This window comes from Aythya fuligula, chromosome 2, assembly GCF_009819795.1.
Source record: "Aythya fuligula isolate bAytFul2 chromosome 2, bAytFul2.pri, whole genome shotgun sequence".
NCBI classification, from domain to species: domain Eukaryota; kingdom Metazoa; phylum Chordata; class Aves; order Anseriformes; family Anatidae; genus Aythya; species Aythya fuligula.
The window spans coordinates 24,544,879-24,556,904 of record NC_045560.1 but is presented as its reverse complement, the minus strand read 5'-3'; the positions used below and the strand labels follow the sequence as shown (position 1 = coordinate 24,556,904).

General features: G+C 38.5%; 1 protein-coding gene across 4 annotated transcripts in view; it reads right to left on the bottom strand.

Moving 5' to 3' along the window:
* The window catches only part of AKAP9 (A-kinase anchoring protein 9), a 110,600-nt gene that overhangs the window by 85,866 nt on the left and 12,708 nt on the right, over positions 1 to 12,026 (bottom strand). For all 4 annotated transcript variants that reach the window (XM_032180991.1, XM_032180992.1, XM_032180993.1 and 1 more), the window contains exon 2: positions 1,717 to 1,968. In XM_032180991.1, coding sequence (XP_032036882.1) covers positions 1,717 to 1,968 — 252 coding nt within the window. The remainder of the gene's footprint in view (positions 1 to 1,716; positions 1,969 to 12,026) is intronic.

Below are 12,026 nucleotides of genomic sequence, written 5' to 3'. Positions count from 1 at the left end.
AATTTCTTCAAATGTAAAACCGTAACCACCTCGTACTGTTAATATTCAGAAGCCAACACAGGCTACTAGGAGCAACCTGATCTAATTAGACCTGCTTTGAGCATAGGATTGGACTATATGACCATGTAGGTCCCTTGGAGCCTGAACTATTCTATGATTTTGTACTTTACCCCATTTCTCCACCTGCAGTAGAAATATGTATGATGACTGAGGGTGTGTATGCATGTCCCCAGACACTACCGGTAATCATGAGGTACTTCAAAGCATATTTGGTTAAGAAGTTTTCTTCAGACAGTTCTCATATGTACATAGACTATACTACTGGCAAAACAACTGTTGAATCGTTTCCCTCTTGATAGCTCTCTGCTCTCACAGTCCTCTCTCCTTAGCTGTAGATAAGCCGCTGCATTTCATTTCTTCCATCCTCACTAAGAATATACACCTTTCTCTTTTTCTTAAAAGACAAAGAAGTCTCACCTTTACCAATGCAAACAGTCATTCTGGTAATAAGTGCTCTTTTAAAATTTTATTACCTCCTCAAGGAAAAGCCATGAATTGAACAGTTTCACTGAATTACTACAGATAGTTCTGAAGCCCTGACATGAACTTTCTAAGAATGAAAGCCTACATTTCAAACGGCAGATATCTATGAAGTTCAATATACCTAGTGTACTACTGTACTGCAGGCTTAAAATCATAAAATAAATTCATCAATTACTTCACAAGTGTTTAATTCACGCATGCAGTTTAGCTCCCTTCCCCATGATAACCTTTTCTTTTCCTTTTCCTTTTTTTAATTGGTGATTGTAAGAAATTTTGTTAAAGTGTCTATTACTTGTTGGCTATTGGAAAGGAGATAATGGAGCCAAAATAGTTACAAATGGTCCAACCTAGCACAGGGTTGATGAATCAAAATGCAGAGCTATCATCTGTATTGCCTATCTCAGGAAAGAGTGCATTCACATGTAGAGAACTGGGGATCTGAACTGAGCTGATTTCAAAGCGACACTCACATCCTTCCAGAGTCACTGCTTTCAAGAGTGCAATAACCTATTTTGTAAATAGCATCTCTTGGCCCTAGATACATATTGGGAACAATACATTACGTTATGTGAATTCATGTCCCCTCAGAGCTGACCCGGGCTGTCAGTGTGTATCACACAGGGCATCTTACTACCTTCCCAGAGCACGTACTTTAAACCACTAGCAAGCAGGATTATATTTCATCAAGCAGTAAAAGTAGAGTATCTGTTTATTAGTTTCTTAAGCCATCCAGCTCTAAGTAGTGTTTTCTAAATTCATTTGTCCTCCTCATTAACCAGAAAGCCTCAGATTGCATTATGAATACAAGAAAGATGCTTAGCTTTGCATTTTGCTGTAGCCATGGCTGCAGTGATCAAAAATCCACAGCAATTTGAAAACTTCTAATAAACAAAATCCATAAAATGAAGCTATAATATAAAACATTTTTTGCCCGTTTAGGGAGTACAGCAGTGCCAACTAACTTTCTGTAATCTACGGGACATTGAGTACCACACAAAACATGATGACAGCAGGCAATTAGAAAACACCTTCTCTGGATGTTAAGGACAGAAAGCAGAGGCAAGGAAATAATATCTACAGCCTCATATAACTCCTTTATTTATATTCTCAAATTTAATAGATTATTTTAAGCCCAAATTTTAATTTACAGTTTGCAACCTGAGACAAACTTACCTCAGTGGTGTAAGTCTGGCTGTGTGTGATAATTTCTCCACTATGCAAAGTCCTCACAGCAAACTCAGCGGTTGCAGCTGCTCCCCTTCGGCTGCTGCATGTGGATGTTTCATCACCTCGAGATCGATCAATATCAATCCCATCTTGTATTGATTCTTCATCTTTGATACTTGCTGTTTTCCTTTTCTTTTTCTGCTTCTTTGATGCATTCTGACCATCAGTTTGTGCTTTCCGCTGCCTAAATTGGGCAAGCTGTACAGAAGACAAAATCTTGTTAAAGGTGAAAGTTTTCCACTTTATTACTAATGATATCCCCTATAAAGGCTTACCAGCTGCTTTACATAAAGCTTCAAACTAATCACTAACAAAATGTTTGAAGTTAATGCTGCATATCTCAAGCCACATTCAGATTATTTTTTGATCACATTGTTTTATTTCTTTGAAGTCTTTTCTATTTTTTTGAAGCAATCTGTCTATTACTCTATTCCTTTTAGGATTCATATCAGCCAGTTACTGTTTCACAGACAGAAACCTAGAAATCAAAACATCCAAAGGTAAAGGTACCAATGTGATGAAATTACTATAAGAATTATAGCAGCAAATATCTCAAAATTTATAGAAATTACTTCTGATTTTTTTGACCAGAAACAGATAAAAGCAAACCTTTCTTCCACCAGGTATCAAATAAAGTTTTTGTTTTTTTTTAATTTTATGTTAGAACTTAAAAAGCACCTCAAAGTACTAAAAACATCACAAAGAAATAGCTGAATACATAATAAGGGAACAGTCTGAAAACAGACAGCGAGCAAATTACAAGATACACTACCTTGTAGCAAAACATGCTGATGAACAAAAAGTCACAGGTGAGCCAGACACACGGTTGAAAAACCAATTAGTATATAAGCTATTCAAATACTGTAAGACACTGCCTTTTGAAGAGCTTATTTCTTTTAATCACTTCATAGTGGTTTACACAAGAAAATCCATTTAAAATATTTTTTTTCTTAAGAACAGAGTTTCTGTTCAAATAAGAAAAACGAGCATGGCAGATTTTTACCGATTAAAATTCAAAATTAAATAGATACAAACCAATAAAATCTGGTAACAGACATGAGTATTTTACAATAAAAAGTCCAACAATTATTTAGTGCTAGAGTATGTTTTGTAAATTTGTCTCCATAGTACATGCAGAGCATACAAAGAAAGGCCTTACAGCTTTAACTACTTTTTACATCAACTAATATCCAACTATAAAGTATTTTTGACAAATCTGCTGTAATTTAAAGAAGAAGCTATAGCAAAGAAGTTTGCTGATGATATTCACCACTCGAGAAAGCCAGGTGTCCATTCAACCTCTTCAGCACTGCTAGCATCAAGCCGGACACGAGGAGCGCCTTCCCCAGACACCGCTCTGCTACCGCGTCAGGTTGCACTGCTCTGGAGCTCCCACTTGGCCTCAGGAGAGCTGGGAGGCCATAATCGAAATAAACGGGTCGCTTGCAGATCAGGTCTGACTTCTGGCTAGTTTATGCTTTTACTTGCTTACTCCGTGGGTTTCTTCAGCCTCCTCTCCAGCCTTAGGACAACTGACAGCTTGGCATATGGCTCCTGCTCTGTTTACAGAGTACCTGAAGATTTGCTGAGCCAAATATGCTCACCTACGTATTTAATACTTACTTCCTCTCTAATTAGTTCAACTTCATGATTTTTTTTTCCTATTTTTAACATCTGTACGTTTCATTATTCCACAGAAACCTATTAAAGTTTAGTAACTTCACAAATTCTCCTAGTCTCCTCTTGACTTCAAAGTTTAAGAAAAAAATACGCATAGATCTAGCTTCACAGAAATAGGGCTTGTGAATGTTACAGATCTACCTTTCTTACAACATTACTATGTTCTCTTAAAGACTAAATTTATCTCAAAAAAGCTCTCAATTTGTAACCCCTGACAAGGTTGCCAAAATACTACACGGAAATGAAACAGAATCTGAATTTAATCTGACCGATTGCTTTTATTTATTTATAAATAAACAATAAAAGACACATTGTGCCACTAATCAAGAACTCTTTCTCAACTTGATTAACTTTCCACCACAGAAGGTTTCAAGTTGCCTTTTCTACAGCAGCCTTACAGTCTTTATTTGCCCACAAAATTGGATGTGTATCTCAAGGACAATTGAATTACTCCACATCTCCCCTCACTTACTTTGAATATCTCAGCTGAAGCACCTTGGTTGCACCATTACTTTAGCTTTTAAATGCTGATGTCCTGGCAGAAAAGCAGAGGAGAATCAACTGCTGCTAGGAACTAAATGCTCTTGGTAAAGAAGGGCACTAACCTGCAGAGTGGTAGGGATTACTTGGGTAAACCATGCCAATTACAATAACCGAATAAATAAATAATGCTGTTCTTTCAATTATAGCACTAAAATAACTATCTTCAACACATGCTGACCCCTGGCAATTGTGCCAGAAGTCTACGTTGGTGGGATGTGCTGTATTTTGATTCATTTTGAATATGGTCTGACTGAACTGCTTTGAGTGGAGAAACGCATGTTAAAATAAAATTTGTCTCAAACAGTTTGCAAAATATAATGTCTCCTTAAACATTAGATATATATATAAAAAATCTGAACAAAAGCAGCAACATACGATCACTTCCAATATATCAGCACAAGAAAATACTGAATAAAATTTATGAAATTAAAAATGTGGCTATTTTTGTTTTATAAATCTAACTTTTTAGATAGAAGTCTTTAAAATAGAAACACATCAAGCCCCATTTACAACTGGTTGCTGCCTTAAGATTGCTTGTGACTCCTTAACGTCCTCATACCATGCACCAGATCCAGATCATCTCATTTACAGAGTTACTGCAGTTAACAAGAACTGAAATTGCACATTGCCTCTGAAGAAGGCTGCTATGAAGAAAGGTAAATAATATTTGCTGAACTTATTGTTTAAAAAACAACTTACAATTGCAAAGTGTGTAAGTTTATAGATAGCACACCCTGTACATGTATCGTTATATCATTATACCTCGTGTACCTACAGACAGCCATTACTGCTTTGAATTGTAATTTACCAACATCAAACACTTGTCTCAAATTCAGTGCTGCAAACACACCTTTAACGGAAGGAGCAGGGTCTGGTCACCTGTCACAAGTCTTAAGTACAGAATCTCGATTTATTTATTTTTAACGAACTTATTTATAAAGAAGCATAGAAGGATGAGCTATCGACTTATGGACTGGAAACAAAAAAGCACCTCAAAAAAGCTGCTACAGGCAAGTAATTTTTCTTTTTTCCTTTTTACACTGTACAGTAGAAGCATGAGTAGAGAGCTATAACATGGCCTTGCATATCTACTATCATTTTGAAAGATGTTCCAGATACCGCTTTAACTTCAGCTGCATGTGATAAACTCACAGAAGGGGACGTGCCCTTAGTCAGAAGTTCTCAGTCTGGTATCCAGAGAAATGTATCACGTTGGACTACAACTCCTTTGGATCACTCAGTTGGTGTAAGAAGACAAGAACTTCTGAACCTTGTTGTCTACAGCTCAGAGTTGTGGTTAATGGCTCAAAGTAAAATTGGCAGCCAGGCACAAGTGGAGTTTCCCAGGGTTCAATACTTGGTCTTATGTTGGCCATTATCTTTATAGATAATCTGGATGATGAAATTGAATGCACCTTAAACAAACCCATGGATGACATCAAACTGGAGGAAAGACAGATACCCCAGAAGGAAGTGCCACCAAACAAAGAGACCTCAACAGGATGAAAGACAAAGCCAACAAAAACTGTAAGGAGGTTTAAGAAAGATAAACATCAAGTCCTGCACCTGGGATGTAATTATGGCAATAAGAGGCTGGGAACTGGCACGTAGCCTGGCACGTAGCTCTCCTGAAGACAACCTGGGAGTCCCGGTGGAGAGCAAGTTAAACATAAGCCACCAAAACACCCTCGCAACAACGCAGAGAAACCACTTTGAAATGGCTACTGCCAATAGCAAATGATGAAGACAAGAATAGAATTGTCTGTACACTAATTTCGGGACTAAAATTGCTGTGTGGCCCCACAAAATCCTGTTTCGTAAAACAGGATTTCATAGCAATAATACCATTTCTTATTATAGAATATGATATAAAGGAAAAATGCCAAGTGAAACCAACAAACAACTCCTAGACGTGATGTTTTGATGTAAATGTGGCACTTAACAGCAGAGTGCGTATCTTAAACCTTCCATCTAGCAGCCTGAAATTCTCCAGCAGAGCACAGCATCTGCAAATAAGCGTGTGGAGGGTAGGCAACACCAAAACAGCATTCTTTGGCAGGTGTTGCCTGGGACTTGCCAAAAGAAAAGAGCCACAAATTTGACTGAGAAAGTGGTATTTATTCTGTGTATGGGGTGAATGCTGAAAAATCTGCTCTGCACTGTATCTGAAGGTATAACATGTGTTGCAGCAAGCTGTGTCATACAAATGATAACCACTGTATGTCCCAGAATCGAGACAACACTCACTGCGAGTGCAAGATGATAGCCAGGCACATTGTGAGACCCACTGGAGATCATAAATGGACCTTTGGTTGAAAGGCTCTGGCATTTCCAATCGTGATGCTCTGAATCCTCATCACCAAATGCTGACTGATAAAACTTCTGAATTATTACTGAGAAAGTGAAGTGAAAATATTTGGAATATGACTGACTGCTATCTGTTGCATCTTAAAACGTGAAGAAATGATTTAAGGTTCATCTGCCCTCATAATAGGTCACAACTTCCCTTCACCACAGGTAAGCAATTAGTGCTACAAAGGCAATGACACAGAAAGGTCAAAAAGCAGAGAGCTGGGTTGGGATTATGAAGCACAGATAAATCCCATAAAGTCTTGACTTAGGTGTCTTGCAAGCCAAGGACAAACCAGAAAGTCCAATCTGAATTCGACTTTTAGGTATCACTCAGAAGCTGGAGATCTGCTCTGGTTCAAGTCTCAAGTTATCTACTCCACCTTCCCCTGGACAAATAAATAAATGCCTACTGTCATCTCCCATCCGTGAGAGAGCTCTCTTGCCTGTGAGCTGACTTTACTATTCCAATATACAGTAACATTTTTATGTTTATGGCAGCAGACGAGAGGCCCTAAAAAGGGATAAAAAAGACAGTCTGGGAGACAGCAACAATGAGATGTAGGCAGTAGGGCCGTGCCTAGGCTGTTTAAAACTCATTGCCTATTAAGCCACCAAATCTTTAAAGGCACGACAGTTTGCCCCTAAAGAGGTGTTGAACGGGATAACCGGTAACTGCATCAGAGAAGAAAGCGGCACTTTGTCATTTTTGGTCATGTTTTCATGTTTGCAACAGATCTAAGCACTGAAGGTTGCATTGCAAAAGCACTCACTCATGAAGGATAGGCAAATTTACAGTGCTGCCTACAGCCTTCAGGTTCCTGATGCCTATACTAAGGAAAGAATGACTGGGAGTGAGATGAATTGAAAATAATAAAATACAGAGGATGAATAGACTTCTTTCTAGTGGTTGATTTGAAGTCACCCAAGAAATCTTTGATTTATTCTATTCCTCTAATCAACTAGCAAGAGTATCATAACTCTTTCGAATTCCTGAGATAAAAACCTACAGAAAGAAGATAACTGAGCAAGCAACTTAAAATTATGTAAAACATTTATGTCACATAGTTGGAATTCCGATAATTGTACTGTTTAGTATGGAATTAATGCTCTTTGTACGTTCCAATCTGGTAATCTTCTGAGGCAAATGAAGCTTTAGTTTAGTTGTTCCTTTCAACAGATGCTGAATTTACTAAATGGGAAAAGTTAGGCTGAATGAAGAAGAAAATAATCACCCAGGAATGAGGTATTTCCATTCATTTCCATTTGTATGCTGCATTCACAGTCAGATTTACCCAACTAACAAGTGCAAGACCTTAAAATGTCTTCTTAGAGACTTAAGTGGTTCATGAGCATTAGAGGATGCCAGTAAGACTCTGAAAACTTACAAAAAAAAGTGTTACAGTCTGTACCTAAATATAAGCTTGAGTCTTTCAGCTTCAGAGACAGCTGTTCGTTTGCAGTACCCTGCACAAAGCCAGCAGGACCACCACAATTTACAGTTATAGCCCAAGTACCACGGAGGACAACTCACAATAGTGAGAGGAACAGCAGGTAGAGTAATTCTCTCCATCTTTTTAGCAGTCCGTATTGAGTCAGACAGTACTGTTGCCGGTGCTAATAATCAAGGGCACTGAACTCGAATGAACCCCTCCAGATGGCTCCATGAGCTGGAAAGCCTCCGAATTAGTGTGGTTCTGATCTGGTCTGGTCTCCTCTGTCCCAAGAATCTAAATAGGAACAGACCGAGGAGCAGCTAAGTTAATTACTGCTGGGTTATTTTCTGGGTAAGCGATGAAAGTTAAGTGCATGAAAATGCTCTCAAGGAGGGTTACCATGACAGAGACCCACGTACACCAAGCACGTTTCAGTGCTGGATTGCTATGGGAAAAGTCCAATTAAAAGAAATTAAGCACTAACAAATTGCCCACGTGGCCTCTTTACTAACCCACTACTACATACATGTTGGTTTTTATATTGCTCCCATAAGCTTTTTATTGTTCTTGTGCTGAGTGCTATATGACTGCTTTGCCTTAAAACAGAAGCAAGGGGTCCTGAACTTCCCCAGAGCGAAGAGGAAATAAGATTGGGCCAAGCTGTCACTGACAAAATGAGAGGGCAATAGAAAGCTTGTTTCATGCTGCTCTAAAAAGCACAGATCGTGTGTGCAAGAGGCCTGAAACACACAGGATGTCTCTGCTGCATCCAGGCCCTGGGAGCTGAGATAAAGCAGAGCCCCCCTCACCCCAGAGAGGGAGATGAGCAGTCGGGTGCTCTCTCAAAAGGCACTCTGTGTCTGTCCTATGCTTCCGACCAGTTCCAAAGGGTCAGTAATAACGGGCAGGGAAAGGGAACCACAGAGGAGGTTAGCAACACACTCCTTTTGTCCCACAAGGTTGATGCATAACACCAGCTTTAATAAAACACTGGATTCTGGAGCTTTCTTCAGCCAAGCTGAAACAACAGTGGCATAGGGACAAACTCACTCCTCAAAGTCCTACAACCTTTGAAATAACGTCTGGAGGGGAGGTGGGGAAAGAGAAGGAATTATCACATTGTTAACACACGCAGAAAATCTTTCTGCCCTCAGCAAGGAAAAATTTTCCCTCTCTCCCCTCCCTTAAGACTTTTTAAAAATTATCCAGCTTGCCCAAGCCAAGAAATCCCACGTCAGAGCTAAAATCTGGTAAAATAAAATTTTAACAAAGGAGACGCAAGTGTTTCAGTTACATTTTATCCTTACAAAAGAACAACAAAAAAAGTTTTATTGCTCACTTTATTACACTGCTTGTCTCCAACATGAGTCATATAATTTTCTCACAAACTTTTTGAAGACAAACTTGAGAACTTCACTGTCTTGCCATACCGTGCCTTCAGCATGCATTCACACCTCATGGCAGTGTTTTGGAAATCTGGACCCATCAGAGAGGTTTGGATACCAACTCTTGAAAATGAATTTTAAAATGAAGATTTGGATACTCTAAAAGCATGAGTTGCTTTCCGCAGAGCTACTCCACTGTTCTTTGGACTGTATGAAGCTGGTATCTCACAGCCCTGTGGAAACAAAACCATCAATATAAATTCTAAGGCCCTAACCAACCTTAGGTGTTATCACGGTCTTCAGACAAGTCGCAGAACCTAGTCACTGGCTGTACCATTGCGAAGATTTTTTAACATGTCACCACGTTTATGAATACACACAAACCCAGTGTGCTTCAGCAATGTAGTAAGTAGTATGTGCTAGCTGCTAGCAAGCCACAGCCCGACTGCCCCAGCTCCCCGGGGTGTGCTGGTATCTGCATACGGCTCCAGGTAACTTCAGCTGCGGCAGCCATTCGAGGACAGCACAGGGCCCTAAATGAGATGTAAATCTAGATGAGGGTCAATTAGCTAAAACAGTTGCTGCTTTAAAAGCGTACGTGACAACCTCCTGAACAGAAGGCAAATGAGAAAGTCTACGTGCTACAAAAGTACTGAAATTATGCACTCAAATGAGAAAGTCTATGTGATACAAAAGTATTAAAATTATGCACTAGCTTCCAATTTTATGACTGTTTCTTGTTTTCTTTTCTACTGTGTTTGATTCAACAAAATTACAGTGTTAGGCTTTACGCTTATTGCGGTTAATTTCTATAAGCCCAGTGCAATCAACTGAATGATAACCAGGATTAATTCAACTCGCTCTCAACTACAGAGCAGTACTTTGTGTTCACAATAAATTATTTAATCAGGGTGTACAAGTGAATACCATATGGCACAGGAAAGGGAAATAAAGAACAAAGCAATGGACATTCACAGGTAAGTTTCAACCGGGCTTCCAAAGAGAACTGGTGTTACTGCGCAGTAGCAACAGAATGAACAAATACAGGCATCAAATAATTAATTCATTCAGAACTTGAATTTTTGGAAAGCAGCACAGTCAGACACATCAGTAAGCACATTGCCTCTAACACTAAAAAAATAATTATCAACGATCTGAGCACTGCTTATGTAGTTACTTCTTAAAACAACTGGTTTAGCACCTGTTCGTTAACAAGCATATACTTACATCAGCTATTTAACTATATATAGTTAAATCAGCTGCTGGAGACTCATTTGATTAATCCCTTGGAATTCCTTCAGGATAACAATTTATTTTCAGAAAACAATTGCTATGCTCTAACAGGTTAGGCATTTATGCCTGTTCATTCAGGTCAAGAGAAAAGTCTCGCAGAATAGGAATAGTCCAAAAAGCATCCAGGACAACCACGTTACTAAATACTACATGCTCATAGTATCTTTTTGGCTAGTAGTAGCCAAAAACTTACAAAATCTTTGCCTTTCTCAGTAATTTTCTTCGCATGCTGCCCTTCCACAAAAATAGGCTTAGGAAAACATTCTTAGACCACTACGTAGTGAAAAACTGAGTCTACTGCCTGTGCCCTAAGTAAAACTAAACAGAAATCTACGTTTCTGTGACAACAGATGGAAAGAGGTGTTTCCTCCAGGTAAAAGGAATGTACCACAAAGAATGTACCATTTCACAAAGTACCACTGACACATTCATTTCTAACTTAGTGGAAGAACATCCTTCATTAACAGCAAGAGAAAGGTTTGATAGTGGCCAACCTGATGATTTTTTCCAGGAGCAACTTTAAAAAGTTACTAATATGACAAAATAACACTGTTGACTTAAAGAAATAACTTGAAAGTAAAGATTCAAATTATGCAAAAGCTGAACACAGAAGCCTTTTATATTATTAACAAAATATTTAAATGGTTGGTGCCAAAATCCCATGCTATAAGCTTAGGGATTAAAATAAAAGAACTATAGAGCATAGTTAACACATGATATTTACATAATGCAATTTAAAAAGAACTGTACAAATGTTTTCTCAAATTCAGAAACATACAAAAAAATCACAATCTATGGCCATCTGTGCTTGCCAGTTAGAAGCCAGTTATAAAAATACAGAAGTATGCGAAAGCGACAGTTGCCAGTATCGCCACACAGTGCTTGTCCATCACATTCCTGGCAACCGCAAGTTATATTTGTGACACAGACACAGCTTACTAATTGTCTAATGCATTTAAGAATTAAGGCTGACATTTTACATTTTTTTAAAGATTAGTCTTCCAATACTATAAAGACAGCAGACCTAAAGCTTCATGAAGTAGTGATTCTCATGTTTCTATGTATAAGATCCTAAATACGAACTACTTACATGAGATTTGACTTCAGACCAGTACTGTGAAATGCACGAAGTATGCGGTATGCTTAGCAGTAACAAACATGCTTAGAAAGACTGAGTGTGGTGTTGGCAAGAGTCAGAACTTCTTCAGATTTGAATAGTTACACAGGCAGAGTCACAGGTGCGTAATAATAGAAGACAAATTTCCTCAAAGTATTTTTTTTTTAAAGAATAACAAAATGATTGACTCTACTCTATAGACAAAAGCCTATAATGCTAGCAATAAGCATCCTATAAAAGACTGTAAGGGAAAGAAAAATGACAAGCATTGATTTACCAAGCATTAGACACACAAGTTCCTCTAGATAACGGGGAGATAAATTTGGCCAGCTGCATCACTCCCTGAGCACTGCCCATTTTGCACACAGAATAGGACAGGTTCTGCTGGAAACAATTGTTGGAAACAGAAGCTAAATCAATACCACCTCTGCATCCACATGAACTTCAGGCTGG